At 44.9% G+C, this 26,391-nt stretch overlaps 1 protein-coding gene across 11 annotated transcripts in view; it reads left to right on the top strand.

Annotated features, from left to right (window-relative positions):
• Positions 1 to 26,391, top strand: part of LOC135224515 (E3 ubiquitin-protein ligase MYCBP2-like) — a 1,655,355-nt gene that overhangs the window by 1,243,407 nt on the left and 385,557 nt on the right. For all 11 annotated transcript variants that reach the window (XM_064263565.1, XM_064263560.1, XM_064263570.1 and 8 more), the window contains one exon: positions 23,514 to 23,660. In XM_064263565.1, coding sequence (XP_064119635.1) covers positions 23,514 to 23,660 — 147 coding nt within the window. The remainder of the gene's footprint in view (positions 1 to 23,513; positions 23,661 to 26,391) is intronic.

Genomic DNA, 26,391 nt, shown 5'->3' with positions numbered 1-26,391 from the left:
CAAAAAGCAAATGAACGATGTATTTGGCCTGCTGCTTAAGGCTCCTCCTTTGCCCAAGCCTACTTGAGATGTATTTTAGTCTCTTTTCTCTTCAGCAGAAGAGGAAGGTATCCAAGAGCTACTCCTTCAGCATATGCTTCCCTGTTGAAGTATTTTTTAGCACCCTTCCCCTCGCACTTCCAGCCAGCAGCTCCATTGTCACTGCTACTTCATTTCTTATGAGAAATCAGGCAGGTTCAAGCACTTGTCTCCCTAAGATGGTTCTCTTTTCCTCTGCAAGAAAGGCTTTGGAGGAGGTAAAGTATTGCTTGGCTGTAAAGAGGGAACAAAGGAAGGCTGCTTTTCCCTTTCCTCCAGCAAGACTGACAGCCAAAAGTTATCTCTCATATGTGACAGGAGAAGCATCATCCTTGGGAGGTGCTGCCTCTTCCCAAGGTGACTTTTCAGGTCTGATAGACTTGGCTCAATGTTTGGCCTTCTTGTTGGCAAAAGTGTTCTTTGCCTTCTCGGAGTTCTGTCATTTTGTGAAACACTTGTTTAAAGTCCTCAAAGTTTTCAGCTTTCTTGACTGGAAGATTGTAGCGCTTGCCTGGAAGATAGAGGAATACAAAATCTTAGCGACTGATTTGTTATCAGATTGTGCAGATAAAGCAATTAGGGTTGGCTTCTCTGAACTGGCAGCTCTTTTTGCCAGCAGAGTACTGAAGAAGAGAGGGTTATAGTGCTTCTTCACCATGAGAGGAGTCACTTCTGTCCAGTAATCTGTTCTTTTGTACTCTCCTTTGGATAGACAGTACTTATTTTTGCAATCGGCTGTTAAGGAGAGTGCCACCGATTTGCAGAAGAAATCAACACAAGACCTTTTAGCTTAGTCATCAAAGTGCCCTCATGCGCAACAAAATCTGTCTTTCCTCTGGACTTCGCGCTCGGCTACCAGTCCGGTGGTCCGAAGTTTGATTCTCGGCTCGGCCAACGCGGAACCAGAGGAATTTATTTCTGGTGATAGAAATTTATTTCTCGATGTAATGTGGTTCGGATCCCACAATAAGCTGTAGGTCCCGTTGCTAGGTAACCAATTGTTTCCTAGCCACGTAAAAATATCTAATCCTTTGGGCCAGCCCTAGGAGAACTGTTAATCAGCTCAGTGGTCTGGTAAAACTAGGATATACTTAATTTTTTCTGCAGTAACAGCCCTTTCGTGGGGCAGCAGACAGTTTCTCTAGACCCGGTTCTGAGGTGTGTTTCTTTGTAAGGTCCATCAAGAGGACCTCTGCCAGATCCTCTACCAGAAAGTGACTCCCCTATCCTTCGTGCACCTGTAGGGGCAAGACTCCTTTCTGTGGAAGAGGTGGATCGCCGGAGATGCAGAATGTTGGACAATCAAGGTTCTAAAAGAAGGATACTCTGTGACGGAGGAAGTGTCATCCCTCCAAAGAAAAAGAGCCATATAGAGAGTGGAGGGCCATACTTCCAAAGGTTTCTACAACTGCTTGTTCATAGTTCCCAAGTCATTGGGGGGTGGAGACCTGTCCTCAATGCCAGCGCTTTTGGTCTCTCCACTGCAACTCTTGTACATATCAAGATGTGCCTGTACCTAGATGACTGGTTCCTCTGTGCCCCGTCACAGGATCAGCACATGAAGGATCTGCAGATAACCCTTCTCCTTGCCAAGAAGCTTGGACTTTTGATAAATTGAGCAAAATCTCATTTAGCCCCAACTCAGGAGATTTTCTATTTGGGGATGAGGATAAACTCTGACTTTTCGGGTTTTTCTGTCCCCCAAAAGGATAGAGTCCTGTCTTCAGTTGGTTCAGGATCTTTTGCTCCCATTATGCTCAGCGTATTGGTGGATGTGCTGGGAATTCTCTCATCCATCAAACAGTTTGTGAAGTTAGAAAGACTTCAATGAGGCCCCTTCAGTTATTCCCAAGAGGAAATTAGAACAGAGGGGAACAGCCAGACACAGTGACGTTCCCTATTACAACAGAAATAAAGGATGACCTATGGTAGTTGACATCCAGGGACAGACTTTAGTGGGAAAGTCTCTACAACTTGTGAGCCCCAACCTCTTGTTTTATGCAGACACCCTGGAAGCTTCCAGTACATGGTACCCGGAGCAGAGAAATCTACATATAAATGTCAAGAGTTGTCTGCCATTTATTTGGGCCTTAAGAGCTTTGTAGAAGCAGTTGCATTCTCACAACCCCACAGCTCTCTCCTACATCAGGAAGCAGGGAGGAACCCACTCATTCTCCCTTTGCGAGGCAGTGAAGGAGCTGTTCATTTGGGCAGACCAGATTTTTGTCAGGATTACCACCAGATTCATACAAGGTAAGATGAATGTCTTGGCAGATGGATTAAGTCGACGAGGACAAGTCTTCCCAACAGGATTGACCCTTTAATTTGGTTGTCTGTGACAGCCTTTGAAGATTGTGGGGCAGGCCGACAGTGGACCTGTTCGCCACATCAAGAAATTACTGTCTTCTCTATTTTGTTTGCCAGTTTTGGATCCGCAGGCATGAGCGACGGATGCCATGCTGGTAAACTGGTTGAAAAGTTAAGTATATCTTAGTTTTACCAGACCACTGAGCTGATTAACAGCTCTCCTAGGGCTGGCCCGAAGGATTAGATATATTTTTACGTGACTAGGAACCAATTGGTTACCTAGCAACGGGACCTACAGCTTATTGTGGGATCCGAACCACATTGTATCGAGAAATGAATTTCTATCACCAGAAATAAATTCCTATGGTTCCGCATTGGACGAGCCGAGAATCGAACTTCGGACCACCAGAATGGTAGTCGAGCGCGAAATGCACTCGGCCAACGTGGAACTGTAAACTGGTTGAACCTGGACCTCTACGCCTTCCCCTCATTCAACATGATGTGGGGGTTCTCAATACGTTCCAATCTCATTGTGACATCAATGACCCAGATAGCTCCATTTTGGCCTCTCAAGGAATGGTTCCCAGACCTTTTAAAACTTCTTGTGGACTTTCCAAATCTACTTCCTCTAAGTCCACATCAAGGTCTAACCACTCTAGCTCTGACAGGCTTCAGACTGTCTGGAGACATGTCAGAGCAAAGGGATTTTCAAACCAAGCTGAGGAAGCTATTGCAAAATGTAGGCATTAGTCTACCAGCCAAGTTTACTAAGCCAAGTGAGCTGTCTTCTGTAGTGGTGTACCAGCAGTAACATCTTTTCTACTATAACCACTACAATTCAAATAGACTTCCTTCTTTTTCTGAGGACCGACAAGGGGTCCCTCACCATCGACTATCAAAGGCTACAGGTCGATGTTGGGATCTGCTTTTAAACATAGAAGACTAGACTTGGCCTCTAATCAAGATCTGTTGTGACCTTAATAAGTCTTTCAAGACAACAGTCAGCTCCCGCTATTTGCGGACTCACAAATTCACGGATTCCTCTATGGACCTTATACATATACCCATTATTTGCGGGAATTTTGTGTATTCGCAGTATTTTTTTCATGAGAAATATCCACAAATTACTGAATCGTGGGGTGTCTGGTATGCATCCCCCAAGAATATGGGGGATCCACTGTACTAAACAGGTAAGAGATGACTATCATGGAACCTAGATTTGGTGCTTAAATGGCTATGAACCTTTCCATTCCATTTCACTTAAAAACTTAATGAAGAAAACTTTTTACTAGTAGACTTGACCACTGCTAAACGGGTAAGTGAATTATAGGCCATTGATAAACACATTGGTTTTGTTCAGGGACACACTTTCTGCACCTTTTTGCTTTGTTTCCTAGCCAAGAACGAGTCTCCGTCTAATCCTTGGCCAGCTTGTTCTCCAAGAAAAACCTGATGGACATTTTGGGACAAGAGGAGGAAGAAAGGGTCCAGTAAGGGCACTGAAGTATTACATAGACAGAACTAAGAGGATGAGAGGCCCTGCCAGTAACCTCTGGTGCTCCTGAGAAATCCCTTGAAACCCATGTCCAACAATGCATAAGCATTTTTTCTCTGAAGCCTTATTATAGAGGCACGCTCACAAATACAATAAGATGTTCTGCCTACCTTTAAGGTGAGAGCACACAAAATCAGGTTTGTCACCATTTCGTATACTGTTAGGCATAATGCCCCTCCCGGCAATCCTCCAGTCAATGTACTGGAAATGCAACTCCATTTTTGCCTCACACAATTTGAAGGAAATAAAAACGACTTTTGAAAATTGCAGTGGTTGGTGCGGTGTAGGGAGAAGAAGTATAGGAAGCACCCCTCCCTATCTGTAGCTTCTTTGCCTTGAATTTTGGGTGTTGAGTTTCTTTTGGGAGCCTGGGGGTTACTTGGACCTGGAGTTCCCATTAGTCTGTGGCAGTGATATGGTTTTTTGTTTGTTGTTGTGGGTAACAATTTTCATTTGGTCTTTTATATTTTGATATTGTGCCCAGGGCAAGGGCAGTTTTTTCTCTGATGCTTTTGGGTGTTCAGAAGACACCACCTTCACTCCAAAGCCCCCCTCTTAAAAGTAGACTGCTCACGGCTATAATGTTGAGTTGCTACAGTTCAAGATGAGCTCCAACGAAAAGCAGTAATCACCTGCAGTCGCTCTCTTACCAGGTAAGGATGCAACCAGCATTTTATCAATGGTAACAGATTTTTATGTCGCAAATTCATCTTCATAGCTGACTGTTTTTGGAACAGAATATGTCTCTATATTCCACCACCTACCAATGTGGGATTCAGCTGTGTAATTACTTGGTAAGTTACTTATATGAAAATGGTATTTTCATCATAAAGTAAAGTTTCATGTACGTATACATGCCAAGTAATTACAGATCAGAGCCCTCCCTCCTCCCCTCTATGGACATTAAGCACAAAAGAAATTATTTCCTCTGTTTTGTTGTACCTATTGTTCCCCAATAGAGGGCGGGGTAGTTACCTACACAGAAAACTATGAATCGCTACTGCAAAGTTCAAATTTTAGCTGCCTTGCGAGTAGAAAAGTATAGCTGTGTAATTACTTGCTAAGTATATATGAAGCAATTTTATCATAAAAGTACCATTTTACTACCAATAAGATATTTTCTGGGCTCAGCCTGTGTCGCTACGGGAAATAGGTTCCTTTAGCACTATTTCTAAGGTAAAATAATGCTATAATACCAGAGAAAAGCTAAATGTGGAATGCCAGATTGTTCTGGCTCGCTCACCTTTATAATAAGGTGTCGGTATGGTTTCTGGGGCGAGTGAAACCACTACCACAGGTCCTTTTCCATTTAGCCTCTTCCTACATCAAAAAACCTCAATTCGAGAGGAGCCGACCTAAGGCTCGCTACCTGCTACCGTCACGGCTAGCGCCTCTGACGTCATTCCTTTGATAGCACGCCGTCGCTTCACACACGTTTTTTCTAGCTGTGTTGTGATTCTCGCTAAGGATTACCTTACTTTCACCATGGAACGTCAATCCACTTCTGCATCCAAGTTAAGTACTGCTATTATAGTTGACACTATTTAGGGGCTGCCTTTGGCACGTTTAACTGAATTATTTAAGTTTTTATGAGTCGGCGACCCACGCGGCGCCGGCCCCCGCGCCACCATTGCGGCTCGCTCCTTTGTGTTTACTCGTTTCGTGTCTCACACGGTCTCCCATACCGAGTGAACTTGATTATTTCTTAGCAGTACCATTATCTTGTTATTTATGATGCCTTTTTGACATTTTAAGCTCTACACGGGGGTTTTTAACGAGCACGTGTTTTAGGTTCGTAGCCTATCGGAGCCCTACCGACCCAGTTTTCATGCATGCATGTTCCTTGTTGGTTAGGATACCTTGTAAGGCTCTCTTGTGCTTGTCCATCTTTTAGTCCTAGCCACCCTGGCCGCCTGTCCCGCGTTCATTCGTCACGACTATAGGCCAGCTGCTCAGAGCGTCCAGGTCTTGACCACCCTTCCCAGTTGGTCCAGCCTAGTTCCTCCAGGACGTCTCGCTTTCTCTCTAACTCATTTTATTTCCTTTCCCTCGTGTACATTATTACTTAATTATTTACTGATTTTATTTCTGTTGTATCTGTGAGTCGGCTCGGTTGGCCTATAGGCCTTCCTTTGCATGGTCTCCCTCACCGCGAGGGTGGTCACACCCAGCCACGAGAAGTCCAGGCGATCACGTAGTAGCCACCATGCTACCACCCTCCTCTCCCTCCCCAGACCCCACCTAGATGGCGTGCTATCTCGCTCATGTTGTCGCTGACAACCGATCCGAGTACCCCTTTGTGGGGATGAGGGAGGTCCCCATGGGGACCCTTGGTATGCGGTCGGCTCTACCCTGCCGCTCTCACCCCAGAGTAGTAGGGGAAGCCCAGTTTCCCCCTTACCCCGGCCGGCCACCATGCTCGGGCGAGCTCAGCTTCTCCTCGACTCTCTGGGTCCCTACCCCTGCCATTAGTCACTCCCTCCTACCCGCTCCGGCGGACCCAGGATTCCGGCGTAGCTGGTCCCCTGGAGGTTGTTGACTACCTGGAGGCTCCGGCCTTTCCTGGGGTTATAATTTTGCATGTAATTTACTTATATATGTATTTTACTGTCTTAGTTTAAGTTATGGAGCCACCATGCTCCTCAGGGAGCTACCCCTCCCTTTAGTTTTACAGCGGACCCACGCCACCTGCGCAGTCCACCTAGATGGTTCCGTAGTGTGGCATCACGAAAATTGTGTCCCCTGCTACGACCTCGTGGAACGAGTCTCCTCTGATGTAAGTGACTTTCCGGTGTGTACCTGATAACACAATGGTGGAACAATGCAATATATCCAGAAGTTAATGATATGCCCCCTAAGTTAAGTTTTAGTAATATGAGTGTTAAGTTTAAGTTCTACACTAACCTTCTCTTACAGGGAGCCCAGTTGGTTCGGGACGCTGCTCTCACCACCCTCAAGGTATGGGTGGGTGGTTTCGAGCGGAATGTGGGCAAAGCCAAGCCTTACATCCTCTCCCAGGAGATGGCTACCTTGATCTTCCCGGGAGGAAAGAGCACCGCCTACGTCGACCCAGAAATAGCAGCTCCCCTGATCGCCTCCATCCAGGACGCGGTCTCCCAGGCCACAGAGGAGGCATCGGCGCAGGAGGTCATGAAAGAGGTCGCGGCACTGGACCTGGACATCGAGCCCATGGTGGTGGACAGCATGGGCATTGGTAAGACTGTTAGTGAGGCCAATTTTGTAGGTGCTCAAGGCCATTCCTTGAGCACATCTAGACCCTCTTCTCCTTCCTCCTCTCACTCTTACCAAGGGATCTCTGGGGGACTTCCTCCAGCTGGAGCGAAATCCCTTTCGGCAATCCCCAAAGTAAAGTTCCGGCTCACCACCCTGGAGCGGACAAATCCAAACATGATTCCCTATCAAAAGGGTCGAAGACTAAGTCTTCTAAAGAAAGAGCACACTCTTCCTTCTCCGACCCTTCGGCATCCACCTCCAAAGGTGCGGTGTCAAAAGTATTCTAGGAGAGGTCTGAGCCCCCCTCCTTTGACCAGGAAGCCTTTGCTTCCAATATGTTGCAGCAGATGGGGAACATGGTTGGAAACTTGGTAAACACCAAGTTCCAAGAAATCCTAGAACGGCTAGTCACTCAGGAAACCATTGTCGCGGGTCTCCAGCAAGGTGTGGCATTGGGGCTTCACCAAGCCGGTCAACCAGCCCAAGCGTCGCTGATGCCGGACTCCACCACTCTCCCTCCCTTCCACCCAAGTAACCCGTGGAGGATAGCCTCCTATGCGCCTTTCGTGAACGGAATGCTCACGATTGAGGGCTGCTGAACTCAAAGGATTGAGGACTTCGAGTTCTATCCACCAGGGTTGCAAGCCCCTTTCATAGGCTATGTCCGTCTCACGGAAGCAGCCATGATAAGGGAGGATAAGGTCCCGAAAGAGACGGTCATCCTCTCTCGGGACCAGGCACAACAGGCTTGGATCTGTAACCTGGAAGAGTGGCAGTGTATTAACACTAAGGTTACGGCCTTCAGAAGTCCATTCACGATCTTTACTGTGGACAAGGAGACTCCCATCCCGTTCACATCCAAAGTGGCAGAACTCACTCTGCAAGCTGCAATGAGAGATGAGCCTATGTCACAGCTCCGGGAGACGGAACCGACATCTCTCCTTCTCCCTGGAACGGATGATCTCTGGGTGGACCTCCTGGCCACCTTCTCGGTTGGGAAACTCAAACCTGATTGTGCCATCTCACTGTTTAGTGAGAGGTTACCCAGGCTGTCTGATGGGCTCATCCAGACAGAGTTTGATGCTAGAACACGGCTTGCAAGATCCCTCAATGTTCTAGTCATGACAGAAACAGCGGCTCTTGTCTATGCACAAGAGCCGCTGTTCAAGATCATTGCCAAGGCACAGTTGTCTAGTATGCAATGTGACTTGTATGATTTTGTCGTGGCTAGGAGAAATTGCAGGAAGCATGTCCTAGCGGAATCTACGATCCGGCATGAGCCCAACAAACTCCTGGCTTCCTCATTATGGGGACCGGACCTCTTCCCAGCCTCGGCAGTTAACGAGGTGCTACACGAGGCTGCGTGCTTCAACCAAAGTCTGAGGGTTCGGTAAGGATTAGTCGCCAAAAGGAAGGCTGAATCCTCCACATCGAATCCCAAAATCAAGAAAAAGCCCAGGGAGTTCCAGCCCTTTAAGGCTCCACAGGAACAGCAGACGTTGGTGCAAGCAGTACCGGTTCCCCAACCTTCGACCTCTAAGAACCAGCCTCAACAGCAGTTCGTGCTGTTGACACAGCCCCAACAGCCGCAGGCATCAACCTCTTTCGCTGTCTCCCCTGCATTCAACCCTACGTTTGAAAGCCAAGCCTTTCAAGCCTTCAACAGGTTCGGCAGGGGCAGCAGAGCGAGAGGTGCCTTTCGTCAGCGAGATGGCGGAAGGGCTACCAGCAAAGGCAGAGGTTCATGCGGGGGGCCAGGAGGTCGCCCCTCAGCAACCCAGTGAGAACCTCCAGGTAGGAGGGAGGCTGTACCTCTTTCGGCAACGTTGGAGGTTCAGCAATTGGGCCCAAAGTATTGTGTCCAAAGGTCTGGGTTGGGGTTGGGTCCAAGGTCCACCCCCACCCAACACCTTCTATCAAGAACCGACGGCGGAATTGATAAAGTATTCCCGCGATCTCCTTCAAAAAGGAGTAGTGTCAAGAGTCAAACATTTAAAGTTTCAAGGTCGTTTGTTCAGCGTGTCAAAGAAAGACTCAGACAAACGAAGAATAATTTTAGGCAGGTGCGGACCTTACTTCCCCGTGGGGCCGTCACCACCTCTATAGATCTTACAGACGTCTACTATCATGTCCCAGTAGCAAGACACTTCTCCCCGTTCCTAGGCTTCAAGTTAGGCAACCAAGCCTACTCCTTCAAAGTGATGCCATTCGGGCTCAACATAGCCCCCAGGATATTCACGAAGTTGGCAGAAACGGTAGTTCAGGAACTAAGATCTCGGGGAATCATGGTAGTAGCCTATCTGGACGATTGGCTCGTATGGGCCACAAGCATCGAAGCTTGCCACAAAGCAACCTCCACGGTCATCCGTTTTCTGGAATACTTAGGATTCCAGGTGAACAGGGCAAAGTCCCGGCTAACCCTGGCGTCCCGTTTCCAGTGGCTGGGAATTCAATGGGATCTAGATTCACATACTCAATCAATCCCGTCGTCGAAAAGGAGAGAAATAGCCAAGGCAACCAGACAATTTCTCAAGTGCAAACAGACGTCCCGGAGAAACCAAGAAAGGATCTTAGGTTCCCTCCAGTTCGATCAAGTGATGGACGTTCTGTTGAAAGCCAAACTGAAAGATATAAATCGAGTTTGGCGTTCGAAAGCGAACAAAAGATCTCGGGACAGACTAGCTCCGATTCCGTTGATCTTACGGAAACGTCTCCACCCCTGGGCAGTGGTTCAAGAACTTGTCAAAGACAATTCCACGACAGTTCCCTCCACCGACCTTAGTGATCCACACAGACGCATCACTAACAGGTTGGGGCGGGTACTCACAGTACAAAAAAGTACAAGGAACATGGTCCCTTCCATTCCGCCAGCTTCACATCAATGTGTTAGAAGCCATGGCAGTGTTCCTCACCCTGAAGAAACTTCATCCGGCCAAGAAATCCCATATCAAGCTGGTGCTCGACAGTGCAGTGGTAGTACACTGCATCAACAGGGGAAGTTCCAAATCAAGCCACGTGAACCATGTTATGATAGCCATCTTTTCACTAGTAAGCAAGAACAAGTGGCACCTATTGGCCACTCACCTCGCCGGAATAAGGAACGTGGTGGCGGATGCACTATCACGTTCAGTCCCACTGGAGTCCGAATGGTCCCTGGACAAGAAGTCATTCAGTTGGGTCTGTCAGCTAGTACCGGGGCTTCAGGTAGATCTCTTTGCCACAGAGTCGAACCACAAACTTCCTTGTTATGTGGCTCCCAACCTGGACCCTCTGGCTTATGCCACTGACACGTTGACCATAGATTGGAATCAGTGGGAGAAGATCTACATCTTTCCTCCGGTGAATCTTCTCATGAAAGTCCTGAACAAGCCCTGGACATTCAAGGGCCAAGCTACTCTAATAGCTCCCAATTGGCCCAAGAGCAATTGGTTCCCTCTTCTGCTGGAGTCAGGACTTCGGCCTCAACGGATTTCCAACCCCAGCCTATCACAACTAGTGCAAACGCGGACTGTGTTCGCTTCCTCAGGAATTCAGAAAACCCTAACTTTATTGACTTCATGAAGTTTGCGGCACAGAAGGATGCTGATATCGATCCTCAGAACATCATGTTCATAGAATCTGACAAACGTGAATCAACCCTTCGTCAATATGATTCAGCAGTTAGGAAGCTGGCTGCATTCCTAAAAGAATCTGATGCACAACTTGAGAAAGGTTTAGCAGCTGGTACCATTACTACTACCAAATCAGCTCTTAAAAAATCTTCCAATTTGGATTCAAGATAGATTTAACAGATTCTTACTTTACATCTATCCTAGAGCTTGCGCCAGACTCAGACCTACTGAGAGGCCCAAGTCGGTGTCATGGTTCTTAAACGATGTTCTCAAACTAGCATCAGATACTGACAGCACCTCTTGTAATTATATAACCTTATTGAGGAAAACATTATTCCTCATAAGTTTGGCCTCTGGAGCCAGAATATCAGAACTGTCGGCCTTATCTAGAGACCCTGGTCATATAGAGTTTCTCCCTTCAGGAGAAGTGTTACTTTCTCCAGATCGCTAATTTCTAGCTACAAATGAGGACCCATTAGATAGGTGGGCCCCCTGGAAGATTGTTCCGCTTCCACAGGACCCATCCTTATGTCCAGTCTCTTCATTGAAAGCTTACTTAGACAGGACAACCTTAAAATCTTCTGGCCCTCTGTTCATTAGAGAAAGGGGTGGCACTATTTCCCTAAAAGGAATTAGGCAAAAGATTTTATATTTTATCAAGCAAGCCAACCCGCAATCCTTTCCACGGGTGCATGATATTGGAGCTATAGCCACCTCAATAAAGGGATTTTGACGTAAGGAAAAATCTATTTCTGGGCGATTGGTTCGTGTCGCTGCGCGAAATATCCTTTAATCCATTATTTCTAAGGTAAATGTACTAACACATACCAGAGAATAAATAAAATAAAGAAAAGGTCAGTACTACTGACTCGCTCACCCTCCAAGAGGGTGTCGGTATGAACACTATGGCGAGTGAGACCACTACCACGAACCACTTGCCAATAGAAATCTCCCACTACAAAACCCCCACTAGAGGGGAGCCGACCCACAGAGTGGGCAGCAACTACTACTACTCCATCCCATGCTGCCGACTGCTGCGCCTCTGGTGGCCATCCTGAAGTTAGCAGACAATCTTGAGCGTTGGGATGGGCAGGGCGGGATTTCGCTGGCGACACGAACCAATCGCCCAGAAATAGATTTTTCCTTACGTCAAAATCCCTTTTCTGGGCTCAGTTCGTGTCGCTGCGCGAAATCGTACCAGAGAAATAGCACAAGATTGTAAAGAACAAAATAAAACAGACAAAAAAGGGTCTCAAATAAAAGATAACATAAAATGAAGAAATATAATTGCTAATAGATATACATATACACAATGATACAGAATAGAAATATTACTTAAAATTAACTTAAGGTTAATAATATTTCTTAAAATTAACTTAAATTTAACATATATATATACAGGGCTTACATGGAATATATGTTGAGCTTAGCATCTGTGTATAGTTAATATGTACAAAGAAATTAAAGCAATTATAATAATAAGTTGAATAGAACAAACTTTAACAATAATATAATAAAGGAATGTATATGACTTAGTATACAAAACCCGTAACCATTGTAAATAAGATGTGTCACCCTAGCATAAAAATAAGGGGATCACATCAAAGAGATCATTCTATACAATCAATTGTGAGTGAGCCTAGCAAAAAAAATAAGGGGCACCCACTATACCATCATAAGAGCAGCTAAGACTCAAGGTAAACGTAGATGAACATGGCAGGTATAGACGAACTGTTGGGTGAGATAGGTAGAAAGGAGAACTGGATCTTCTACTAAAGATTAAGCAGAGTCGGGGGAAACTATGTTACCCGCCGCAACTGCTGAAAATTTCAGAGCTTCCAAGGACTTTAAGTAATGACGCTTAAATACTGTCGGCGATTTCCAGCCAGTATACTTTTTTAAATCATCGAAATTCATGTGTTGGAAATAGTTAATTGAGGTGGCAACTGCCCTGACATCATGTGCTTTAGGGAAGGAATCAGGATTGGCTTGCTTAATAAAGTACAGGATCTGTTGCCTGATGCCTTTAATAGATAAAGTACCACCTTTTTCTCTCTTAAAGAGAGGACCCGATGAGGATGAGGATGTCCTGGACAGAAAGGCTCGCAAGGTCGATACTGGACAAAGAGAAATATCTTGTGGAAGGGGTACAACCTTCCACGGTTCCCACCTCATCAAAGGATCTTCATTCTTTGCTATAAAACTACGTTCCGGAGAAAGTAGAACTTCCCCTGTGGGAAGAAATTCAACATGATTCGGATCTCTGGATAATGCCGACAGTTCTGAAATTCTAGCTCCTGAAGCCAAGCTTAATAAAAATAGAGTTTTTCTTAAGAGCATTATAAATGAACATGTCGTATTATCTGTTTCTGAAGCCAGCTTTAGAACATCATTTAAGAACCACGATACTGACGTAGGCCTCACTGAAGGTCTAAGTCTAGCACAAGCCTTGGGAATAGACGAGAAGTAAGAGTCTGTCAAGACTATGCTGAAACCGAGTTGAAAAATCTTTTTCAAGGCTGACTTGTTTGTCGTAATAGTGCTAGCTGCTAAGCCTTTTTCAAATAAAGATCTGAAAAAGGATATAGCTGAATTGATTGTCATGATTCTAATATCTGATTCCCTCAGGAAGGTTGCTAACTTTTTGACTGCAGCATCATACTGTCTCAAAGTTGAATCTCTTTTATCAGATTCCAAGAAGAGAATATTTTGAGGATCAATATTCGCATCTCTTTTAGCCGCAAACTTCATGAAGTCCATAAAGTTAGGGTTTTGAGAATTCCTGAGGAAGCGAACACAGTCTTCGTTTGTACTGACTGGGAGAGCCTGGGATTGGGAATTCGAAGAGGACGAAGACCCAGTTCCAGAATGAGAGGGTACCAATTGCTCTTCGGCCAGTCTGGGGCTACTAGAGCCACTTGACCCTTGAACGTCCTGAGTTTGTTCAGTACCTTCAGGAGAAGATTCACTGGAGGAAAGACATAAATCTTCTCCCAGTTGTTCCAGTCTATGGACAGGGCGTCCGTGGCATAGGCCAGAGGGTCCAGGTTGGGGGCCACATAACATGGGAGTTTGTGGTTCGCTTGGGATGCGAATAGATCCACTTGTAGACCTGGAACCCTCCGGAGGATCCATTGGAACGAACTGTTGTCCAGTGACCATTCCGACTCCAGAGGAACTGATCGGGATAGAGCATCTGCTATGACGTTTCTCACTCCAGCTATATGGGTGGAGGAGAGGTGCCAACTGAACTTGTCCGCCAGGGAGAAGATGGCTACCATGACATGATTCAGATGTTGTGACTTGGAGCCTCCCCTGTTTACACAATGGACTACCACTGCGCTGTCTAAAACTAGCTTTATGTGGGAGTTCTTTGGCGGACGTAACCTTTTTAGAGTCAAGAACACTGCCATTGCTTCCAGTACATTTATGTGAAGCTGACGGAACTGGGGTGACCAGGTTCCTTGAACCTTCTTGAACTGAGAATATCCTCCCCAGCCGCTTAACGAAGCGTCCATGTGGATGGTAATCCCCGGAGGAGGAAACTGAAGGGGTACTGATATTGACAGGTTCTTGACTTTTGACCAGGGGCGTAGACGATTCCGCAGAATCTGAGGGACTGATGATAATTTGTCCCTGGACCTGACATTTGCTCGTGAGCGCCAGATTCTGGTTAGGTCTTTCAGTTTGGCTTTCATCAAGATGTTTGTCACTGATGCAAACTGGAGTGAACCCAGAATCCTTTCCTGGGTTCTTCTTGAAGCAAGTTTGTGTCCTAGAAATTGCTTTACTGACTTCGCTATTTCTTTTCTCTTGGCTGATGGAATCGACAGAGTATGGGAGGATAGATTCCATTGAATGCCCAGCCACTGAAAGTTTGACTCCGGAGTGAGTCTCGATTTGGTCCTGTTTATCTTGAACCCTAGATATTCCAGGAACTGGATTACTTTCAGTGTTGCTTTGCGACATTCCTCGACTGTTGGAGCCCAAATTAACCAATCGTCGAGATACGCTACTACCATGATCCCTTGCGATCTTAGTTGTTGGACGACCACTTCCGCCAACTTCGTGAACACCCTGGGTGCTACGTTCAGACCAAAGGGAACTACCTTGAAGGAGAACGCTTGATCTCCTATCTTGAAGCCCAGATAAGGGCGAAAGTGTCTTGCAATAGGGATATGATAGTATGCGTCTGTAAGATCGATAGAGGTGGTGACGGCCCCACGGGGAAGTAAGTAAGGTCCGCACCTGCGAGATGGTGAGCATCTTGAACTTGTCGCAGCGAATGGCCAAGTTTAAACGGGACAAGTCTAAGATTACCCTTCTTTTTTGTGAGCCTTTCTTTGGAACGCTGAACAAGCGCCCTTGAAACTTTAATCTGTTGACTCTCGCTATTGCTCCTTTCTGAAGGAGGTCCTCCGCATACTCCGTCAATTCTTTGGATGGAAGTTGAAGGAAAGGTCTGGGTGGGGGCGGATTCGCCACCCAACTCCAACCCAGGCCTTTCGACACAATACTTTGTGCCCATTTGCTGAATCCCCACCGGTGGCGGAAGAGAAACAGCCTCCCTCCTACCTGGAAGTTCTCATTGTTGCTGGTAACCTCCGCGGCCTCCCCGGAAGTGTTTTCCTCTATTAAGGGACCTTCCTGATCCTCTCTGACGAAAGGATCGCTTACCTCTGCCTCCCCTACCCGAGCGGTCATACTGCTGAAAGGCCTGGCCTTCGAACACTTGGTTGAAGGCTGGGGAGACAGCGTAAGAGGTGGAAGGTTGAGGCTGGGGGGAAATCACATAGATAGGCTGTGATTGGGCCTTGGAGGTAGAGGGTTGGGCCGCCTGCACCAACGGAACAGCCGAAACAGGCTGGGCGAAGCGTTGCTGTTTCTTTTGGTAAGGCTGGAAACGTCTGGGTTTCCTCTGAGCCTTACCCCTCACTGCTTGGTCTTGGCGTCTCTTTGCAGTGAGACCCCAACGATCCTTAAGGCTTTGGTTAAGCCTTGTAGCTTCCGCCTGGACCTCCTTTACCATTGCATCGGGGAAGAGGTCTGCTCCCCAGATGTTTGATGAAAGCAACTTATTCGGTTCATGCCGAATAGTTGCTTCCTGGAGGACATGCTTCCGACAATTCGTTCTGGCTGTGGCGAACTCAAACATGTCAGACTGTACCGTTTGAGTCAGTGACTTGGTGATCAGCTTGAATAGTGGCTCGGAACCGTAAGCAATGGTAGCCACTTCTGTCATGGCCATGGAGTTAATAGACCTGGCCAGCCTAGACTTGGCCTCAAACTCCGCCTGAATGAGGCTGTCCGGAAGTCTAGGCAGCTTCTCACCAAACTGATCCATAGCACAGTCTGGTTTGAGTTTGCCCGCCGAAAAAGTGTTGGGCAGGTCTTCCCACAATTCTCCAGTTGAGGGAAGCAAAGGAGATGTGGGGTCCGCTTCCTTTAGCTGCGGTAACGACTCCCCCTTTTGGGCCGCTGGGATAGTGACCGTAGCGATCTTGGTAAGGAAGGGAAGCGGAGTTCCCTCTTCCATTGTGAAAATGGTGAAGGGACTCTTAAAGGGTTGAATCTTCGTATTAGAACAATCCATGTCCTCTAAGCACCTGAGCCACCTTCTCTTTGAGCCTGGTCACGTGAATAGAGGACTGTCTCTTTAGGGACCTTGTCATCTCGCGTCATGGCAGCGGCAGTGAGTCTGGCGTAGCCAATGAACGGCGGTTGTAGATCCTCCGGGTAGAACTCGAAGTCCTCAATCCTTCGAGTTCCACACTCCGGGATAGAAATAAGCCCGTCCTGGAAGGGGGCGTATGACGCCACCCTCCAGGGGTTGTTCATAGAGAACGGAGGCAGAGAGTCATGAGGTGGAAGCTGAGCTATACCTGTGCCAAAAGGTGGGGGAGTAGCTAGCGGGGCCTGGCTCAGTTCGGCGATGATGTTATCCTGGGAGTTAATCCTGTCGGACAACCGGGAGAACATCTGCTCCATACTGTTTTTGAGAGAACCGACCAAATCCCCCATGTGTTGCAACAGACCAGCATTGGGATCCAAAGCCGGAGCTGCTGCGGAGGTGGTCGGGTAACTCTGAACAGGTACCAAGGGGAGAGGAGAAACGGCTGACTCCGCCGGAGTATGTGATCTCTCCTTGGAAGATCTACTCCTTGAGGATTTGGAGCCGGACCCAGAAGCTCTAGACCTCTCTGCTCCGGGGTTTGTAGCCGGAGACTTGCGAGATGTTGACGCCGACGACGTCTTTTTAGACGACGACGACGTCTTACTTAGGGTTTTCACAACCGTCTGTCCTTTGACCTTAGGTCTTACGGAAGCATCAGGAGAAGTATAAAGGAGCTCAGCTCCTGTAAAGCCTTGGAAGGAAGCTGGAGAGTTTGCAGGAGTAGAAGACCCAGTGGCGCCCAAGGGAAGCCCTTGGGCGTCCAACGTACTCACCTCGACCAACAGGTCGTCAACACCTACCATTGGTTCAATATTTAGATCCAGTGTCGCGACTTCCGACGAGATGTCCTGGCCTGGTTCAGTCAACGAAGCGGCGAGCTGCTGCTGAATTGCCGCTATAGTCGGGGCTGCCTCTGCCGGGTCGACGTAACCCGTTGACTTGCCGCCGGGGAAGATCAGGACCGCCAACCTCTTCTCAAGGATGTAGGGCTGTCCCTTGGCGGCGTTCTTGCCAAAACCGCCGACCCAAGCCCGCAGGGTTGCCAGGGCGGTGTCTCTAACAGCGGGAGCCTGGAAGAGAGGGTATTTGTTAGTTTTAAGTTTAAACTTAAAATTAAAACTTAAGTAATAGGTTTAAACTAAAATTATAGAGGGTGCGAGATCCCATATAAAACAAGCTTAAGTTTAAAATAAGAGATTAAAATTAAACTTAAGAACTATAACCTTGTAGGGATTAGCGAACGGAGTTGGGAATACTTACCCCGTCTAAGAGCTGGCTCACCAGATCGTAGCAAATAGTGCAGGTCTCGTGAAACCAGACTTGAAGGTTCCCGTGCGGAGTCGCGCATGGAGCATGGGATCTGCAGACTTCATGCCCACAGGGGTCCTGGAGCATGGCATTGCATCCCGGATGCTCACAGTTGGTGGTCTGTAAGTGAAAAGATACATGAGCATCCTAAAAGATATCACTTACAGGCTAGAGGCTAAAAGAACTCCGCTGCATGCCGGAGCGCGAAAAAATTTTGGGCATAACCCCTCCCTTACCGCCTGAATAGGCTAGAACCCCGGAGAGATCCGGTGTGAGCAGGCAACGGAGGGATTTGGCTTAAGGTAGCTTAAATTAAACTTACTATAGTTTAAATTAAATACTAATACTTAAACCTAAAGCCATAGAATGTACCGGAATAAGTCCGGTGCGCGGCGGGGTTCGTGTCGCGATATCAGCGCGACGGGGTGGTTAGTAAAGACCAACTGTACGCCTGCAGTCCGCCCGTCAGGGTGAACTAGCACCTTTCCACGTGGATGCCGGAGCTCCGGTAGATTAAAGAGCATCAGTAAGCTGGGAAAGGGCGAGAGGGCGAAACAGACTCGAGCTAGCAACGGAGCGACGGAGTAACGACGGAGGGGGAGGGGGGCCAGTCCCCCCCTTTAGTCATCCGAGCGTGCCGTGAAGCCAGAGAGCGGTCGAGTCCAGTCTGGGTCTGTCCAGCCCCCCCTACTCCCTCCGCCTAGGGAGAGAGGGAGGCAGGCACGGGTATGTGGAGCGAGCGTGGACAGACCAACCCTCCCCCGGCCCTATGGAAGAGCGGGAGGAGGGAAAGGTGACTGGACAGGCGCCTGGCTGCTCCGTGATCACGTAGTGACCACGGAGCGGTAACATGTAATACAATGACACAATACAGCCTAGGATAAAGCAACCAACTAATCAGAGAGATGCTATAGAGAAGCAACCGAACTGAAGAGCGGAAGCAATAGTGGTGGATACCAATAATACATAACCTAGGCTACGTGAAATGCCAGACGCCGTAGGCTAACCTAAAACATAAATAATCAAAATCACTTAACGTAAAGAAAGAAAATAAATCAGTAGGAGAAAAAATCCAGGAGTGTACGACTAACTCGAAAGAAAGTCTACCACTCAAAGCTAGCCGGGGCCGATACTAAGAGCTGTGGCTAGGGTCTGGATGGAAGATGCCTACGCAAGGTGAAGAAGACATGCATGCATGACATAAACCCAGTAGGCTGGACCCCTAACATAAAATAATAACTAATAATAGAGCGTAATGAAATAAGGGAAGGTTCTGGGTATGGAAGACCAAGAACGAACCCGCCACGAGGCAGAACCATGCTGCCATGCTTCCAACCTAGAGCCCGTATTTATACCTAAAAAACGGCAAATACTGACTCAAGGGCGGAAAAAACCAAATAGCAATAACAACTGATTACTTAACTTAGCTGCTGCGATGGCTGTACGCTCCATGACTAATAAATCCAAGATAGGGGCACAAAAAACACAGAGCAAAAAAGGGCACGTGTATACGCGGTGCGCTAACTGAAAAGGATGGCCACCAGAGGCGCAGCAGTCGGCAGCATGGGATGGAGTAGTAGTAGTTGCTGCCCACTCTGTGGGTCGGCTCCCCTCTAGTGGGGGTTTTGTAGTGGGAGATTTCTATTGGCAAGTGGTTCGTGGTAGTGGTCTCACTCGCCATAGTGTTCATACCGACACCCTCTTGGAGGGTGAGCGAGTCAGTAGTACTGACCTTTTCTTTATTTTATTTATTCTCTGGTATGTGTTAGTACATTTACCTTAGAAATAATGGATTAAAGGATATTTCGCGCAGCGACACGAACTGAGCCCAGAAAACTTTTTTCAGCATATGAAATTTGTAGATCTGAAGAAGTACACTGGCTGGAAATCGCCGACAGTATTTAAACGCCATTATCTTAAGTCCTTAGAAGCCCTTAAACTTCCAGCAGTTGCGGCGGGAAACATTGTTTCCCCGGATACTGCTGGAGATAGTAGCAATTAATCCTACTTATACCTCTCCTTACCCTCTCCTTCCTACCGGCCTCATTAACATTCTTGCCTAACCCAGTCTTGTCACAGCCATTCTGGTCTTGGGATGTAACATTGTATATATTGTTTATTTCATAAATGCCTTTCATCCTGATGTATATATTTATATTGATAACTTGTATTTTTATCTAGTTTAAGTGGTATTGATATTTTATTACCTATTTGTAACTTAACCTAGATTATAGCAATTAGCTTTACATTGTTTTTGATTATCCTCTTTCAGTGTTCATATACTTAGTCCCAAGCTTGGCAATTCTCTGGTACTATTTCACGTAGCAACACAGGCTGAGCCCAGAAAAGGGATTTTGACGAAGGAAAAATCTATTTCTGGGCAAAGGACCTGTGTCGCCCAGTGAAATCCCACCCTTATTTTTCTTTCCCCCCCTGTATTGGCCAAGCTTGGGTGCTATCTGCAGGAATGACGTCATAGGTGCTAGCCGTGACGGTAGCAGGTAGTGAGCCTTAGGTCGGCTTCTCTCTTTTTGAGGTTTTTTGATGTAGGAAGAGGCTAAATGGAAAAGGACCTGTGGTAGTGGTTTCACTCGCCCCAGAGCCATACTGACACCTTATTATAAAGGTGAGCGAGCCAGAACAATCTGGCATTCCCAATTTAGCTTTTCTCTGGTATTATAGCATTATTTTACCTTAGAAATAGTGCTAAAGGAACCTATTTCACTGGGCGACACAGGTCCTTTGCCCAGAAATAGATTTTTCCTTCGTCAAAATCCCTTTTTTAGGTTTATCCTTTGAGTTAAAGAAATTTGTCAAGAGGGCTTGAACACCTGTCCAAGAGAAGAGTTGCATTTGTGAAGGTTATAGGGCTCATAATATATGTGGTCTCAACTGCATCAACCCTGTTCTTATACAGTGGTCATTCAGGTTTTACATGTGGCAAGTTTGAAGTGCCTACACTTTTGCTTTCTACAAGAACTTCAGTACATTTTCAAGTGGTTCTGTGGTTCTCGACTGTACAATTAAATACATTTCATTTCACGAACACTGGAAACCAGTACTGACCTCCAAGTTAAGTATCAGATCTCCACTTGAATGCCACTAGCCAGTTTTCATTTAGGCCGATTTTTAATACCACATGACTGTTCTTAAGTTGACCAACTTCTACATCTTTGGTTCATACTCTGGCTTCAGAGTATGGGATAGAGAGGGGCACTACATTCCTCCAATCAAGTCTCAAGACACACTGACCCGTGCTGAGCTACTATAGTTGCCATATTGCATGAAGATTTTGCACCTGTAAGATGCAAAATAACACGAATCATTCTTCTATTGTAGTTATATTATGGCTAAGAAATTAGCCCATTGCCCATGTTCACAGTCTTCAAATATAACCAGTCATTGATAGTGTTAGGCCAAGTCTGCATCTGTGTGCAATTATAATCTACCCTTTTTCTGATAAAATATTTACCAGCTTTGAAGCATGTTGTTAGAAACAAACTTCCTTAAATGTAGTGATGACTTTTTGTGGAATTTAAAATAAAAGTTTTAAAACAATATTATTTACAGTAGATGTATTCAGCATCAATGACCAAAGTACTTGGTAAGATATATGATACTAAGCCCATTTACTAGTTTATTTACTTAGAGGTTCCATTGTCTAATGCCCTGGAATAAAAGATTGCTGAAGGCTAATCTTTTTTATTACGAACTGGATATTGGTACGGCACCCGTATCCCTGATTGCGATAGATATTGGTAAGGCAGTGAATTGCGTATGCACAAACCCTTGGTTACCGCCTCAGGCATATCAGTGACAACAAGAAAATAACGACCTAGCAACGTGAACCGTGTAATAATACATCAGTTTTTGCTAAAAAACAGATGTTTTCAGGTTTCAACAAGCTGAAAAAGGGATTAGACATCTACAAAGAGTCAAACTTCCAGAAATTGTATATCCGTAGGTCACGAACGATCGAATTGGCCCTGAAAAGAGCCCTGAAGAGGAGATTCAAAGATTTGAATCTTAGCTAGTAAGGTAGTGCAGCAGTCAGTAGTCGTCCAGTATGGGAAACATGCTATTAATATAGACTTGCTTTAGATGAATACTTACGATTGATTAGGCCGTTTACCAGAGGGTCGACTTAGGTAGTTTTCCTTACTACCATGAATACAGCAGAGCACGATTTCTGTGTACTTAAAGTCTTCCTCGAGCCTCCTTTTCGGAGCTCTTTTCAGGGCCGATTCAATCATTCATGACCTACGGATATACAATTTCTGGAAGTTTGACTCTTCGTAGACGTCTATTGCTTTCTTTCAGCTCGTTGAAATCTGAAAACATCTGTTTTTCGGCGAGAACTGATGTATTATTGCACGGTTCAGAGGAGATTCAAAGAAGATATGAAGTACACAGATAGATTAGTTTAGTTTTATTTTTCATGTATTTAGTCAAAATCTAAGTAAGTTTTAAGTATTATTGTGGTTTTTTATATTTTCATTTACTGTGAAAATGTTTTGGTGCTTTGGTGATGACAGTACATATGGTGCTTCACTGACATTTTGAATTGAACATGTTCAGGAAAACAATTCAGTTTGACTATTATTACTACCGTCGCTGATCTTCTAGTGCCGTACCTATAGCTCTTAGCAACAGTGCACAGTAACTGCTGCACGATTAGCAAACTATCGTACCTACAGCAAGTCAATAGCGCAATACGGCACCACTGACAGAATCTGATGTACCCCCACTACACTGTTATTTGTACGGCAGGAAGTCTGAAATTGACGCATGCGCAATTCACTGCATTACCAATATCTATCGCAATCAGGGATATGGCTGCCGTACCAATATCCTGTGCCTTTTTATTAAGGTCATATCTACCAGGTACCAAGGATGACTTTTTTACTAGGATCCTTTTAATTTTTATGTGAAAGCATAATTTTTAAGTGTCATCATATAGGTCACTTTTTCACTTGTTTAACACAAACATTACTCAATTCAGTTTTATGCTTGTTGGCCAATAACAGCCAAGTAAAAAGTAGCTATTGCTGTTTGTGTCATCATATCTGTAAACAGAGTAGGCATTGATATTTATGTAACCAATTTAACCAACGTGCAATGTTTGTGTGAGTCCATTTTTTGTGTAAAAATTATTTTACTAAATGGTGCTTTTATATTACTATACATATTAGTGTGCAGTTTATAAAATTTTGAGTTCTCAGTAGTACAGATATTCTGTTAAATGACTGATGTTCAATTAATGATAGGCAGGCTTACATATACTATGTATTTGGACGGCAGTTTTACAGGGGAGAGACAGTTATTATTTTAAATAAATTGGTGTAACAAGTCCAATCCAAATTTCTTGACTGGAAGGTTATGTTCATGAATAAGAGGTTACAGAAGTTACAGAACATTTGGAAAGTAAAAGGCAGAAAGTAATGCAGCTGACGTCAGAGGGTTGCTGCAAAGCACCCTTGGTTCTATCCACAATTTTTCAATACAATGCGCATGTAATTGGAACATCTTAGTTGTGGAGTGAAGTACATAGTAAGATTGAGGAAAGCTTTAAAGAACTGTAGTCATGATAATTTTTAAACCAAGATAACTGAAAGGTTGATTACTGAATTATTAAGCAGTATAAGCAAATAAAATATTTGTAAAATTTTTTATGTGAAAATTGGCTGTTTTATTTTATTTTATTTATTTTTTTTTTTGTTAATTGAATATCGCCTTATGTCAACAGGGACTTGGGTACGCTTGGACTCAGAGAGCACACGAAAGTATTGCTTTACTGATGGGGAAGCATGGTCGTTAGCTGTATCACGAGCACACACATTATACCTCCAGCGATCTCATAGTCATTTACATCCTTATACAACTCCTCAGTTAGGTATGTATATTTTGTTGTTATTTTAGATTATTTTTTTATATTAGTTTGTTCGTATCCATACCTTGTGGCCTTGAATGTTTCTAATAGTAAAAACAATTATATTTGCACAACCATAGCTATTCTTTGGTAATGCTTAACTTAACTTATCTTTCCCTTTAAGCTTTGGCCTAAAAGTAACATTTCGCCCCATATTTGGGCATCTTGTATGTGAGAAATGAAAGAACAGTAAATCACCATTCTTTCAGCGTGTAAAATGATGATGACACAGGTTTTATTATGAATGCCAAAGTGAAATGTTAAAATTTTTTATTGTGTGTAAATCAAATACTACATCACTTTTCATGGGAAAACCCAGATTCTCTGTCATCGTTAGGTATATTGGAATGGAATCTAAATATAAGCAAGTATATTTCTTTGTGTTTCTCTGGTTGGATTTTTCCTCTTATCTCAAATGGAAGTCTTTTAAGAATTGAAATTTAAAAATGGGTATTCCGTGAAATACATTAGTATGTATTTTGAGGGCATAAATCTCTTCCAGAACTTTTCTTTGCTGGAGGAGGCGGGATGCCAGGGATGTTTAAGGGATGATTTCAATTACTTTTAGTCTGTGGAGGCTGCTGTTTCCTGTAAGCACTGTTGCTCAATGATGGCATATTAACAAGTCCTAACATAGTCTGAACTTTGAAAGTTACTCAGTGGTGACAGGGATCTGTAGATATATATACAGGTAGTCCCTGGTTATTGGTGATAAGGTTTTACTGTATAGGGCTTGTCTAGTGAAGAAAATTGGTGGTTTTTGGTGGCGAAATGCACTGAAATTATTATCAATTAAAATATTTCTAAGTAAAATTACGAATTAAAAAATCTCAAAGGATGAGTATTACATCAATCCATAACACGCTTAAGAAAGGGAAATGTAAAATAATAAGCAATTTAAAATAGTTCTTGAGTAAGATTATGAATAAAACCTCAAACATTTTTTTAAAAAATATAAAAAAATGAGAAAAATACCTTGCTCAAGTAGAGTTCCGCTGATCCGTGTCAGGGTGGTGGAAAACAGTCAAGAAGAGGCAAAGAACAACATGACGTGGCTTTATGCTATATACAAAGGTACTGAGGTAGTATGGTCATTAAGTGAAGGTGCCAGTTTCTTAATTGCCAAACTTTCAAGAACAAGGAGGTGGTGTTTGTATGTTGACATCATAATTACTTTAAAGTTTTTATAATTTATGTCTGCCTTACAGATTCTGGCGTGGTTCTTAATATTTGATTCCTGATAATTTGCTGAACGTTTGGTAACTTACACCTCTATGAGCATCACATCTCACTTTGAGTAACCGGCATGTACTTCCTACATAGCTCCGCTGATTACATCGGCAGCAATTAAATAAATACACTACACTGTATTGCATCAAGGAGGGCACTTTCTCTTTGTGTTTTAGGAAGCTACCAATGGTTTTAGGATTCATTCAAGTGATTCTGGCATCAACTGCTGGATAATGGTGGTTTAAAATTTCTTAAGGGTGGGCAAAAACATCCTATCATGTATATAAGGTATTTTAATATAGTATCTAAGTTTCTGTGCTAAATGGACTGTACTAGGTGGATGAGAAAAGTTATTGATGGTAATTTTGACGTGTTTAAAAAATAAACCCGTGGGTAACAATTGCTGTTGAAAAATCCCTCAAGAAATATTATTTCGCCATGGAATAATTTCCAACTTGATATTAGGTATATAGCCCTGTGGAGGAGGGATTGCCCATACCCACGCCCTCTATTTGCAAATAAACCTGTCCATTAAAAATGAAACCAGTAGCGTTTGAAGCGATCGAGGGTCTCGGTTAGTCTGAAGTATTGCTGATGCAGTTGCCTAGTGATCAATGTCTGGTACGTGTCCTCATGCGGGACCACGGGCGGGAGCAGACGAACTACATAGCTGCCACGGATGACATGCAATGGTTTGAGGGCTTCATCCTCACACATGTCCCCGTTGTGCATCAAGGGGTGGTTGTTAACAGCCTCAGCCTCCTTAATGACAGTTCAAAGTTGTTCTTCATGGAAGATATTATGTCGAAGGGTGGTAGCCAGTGTCCTCTTGACTACCCCAATCAACCTGTCAAATAATCCCCCTTTCCAGGGATATCTGAGAGTCTCGAAGATCCACTTTATCCCCGGCCCCACAGAGGAACTGTCGAGGGATGTCCTCATCGTATACTTCCTGCAGAAAGGTACTTACTGCACGGGGGGCCATTTCACTGTCACTGCACATAGCCGTGGGTTCTGTTTGGTGGGGACGTACTGCAGTTTGATGCCACACTCCTGTTGGATGGAAATAATCTCCCCCACCCTGTTTGAGATGAAAGTGTTTTTGTTGCCAACTTTGCTACCCACCCAAGCTATAGCTACCTTGCTATCAGTCCAGACCACGATAGTTGAAATATTTAGCTACCTGAGCAAATGTTTTCCTAATCTAAACCCTTGCAACAAAGCTAAAAGTTCTAGCTTAGGAATTGTAACTTGGTTTGCCTTTTGGGGGTGACCGTCATCTTAGATGTCAAGATATCTGCCTGTTCTGCTTCGTGTCTAACATAGGGTACAGTGCCATAAGCATTACTGCAGGCATCAGTAAATGATGCAGTTCAATTTTTCCTAGAATAATCCCTCTTTTGAACTTGAATGTGTGGACATTACTAAACTCATTGAGAACTATACTAGATACTAACTGATGTTT

Source organism: Macrobrachium nipponense, chromosome 12 (assembly GCF_015104395.2).
Source record: "Macrobrachium nipponense isolate FS-2020 chromosome 12, ASM1510439v2, whole genome shotgun sequence".
Classification (NCBI taxonomy): Eukaryota; Metazoa; Arthropoda; class Malacostraca; order Decapoda; family Palaemonidae; genus Macrobrachium; species Macrobrachium nipponense.
Note: the sequence above shows the minus strand (reverse complement) of the source record. Positions and strands in the feature narration are given on the sequence as shown.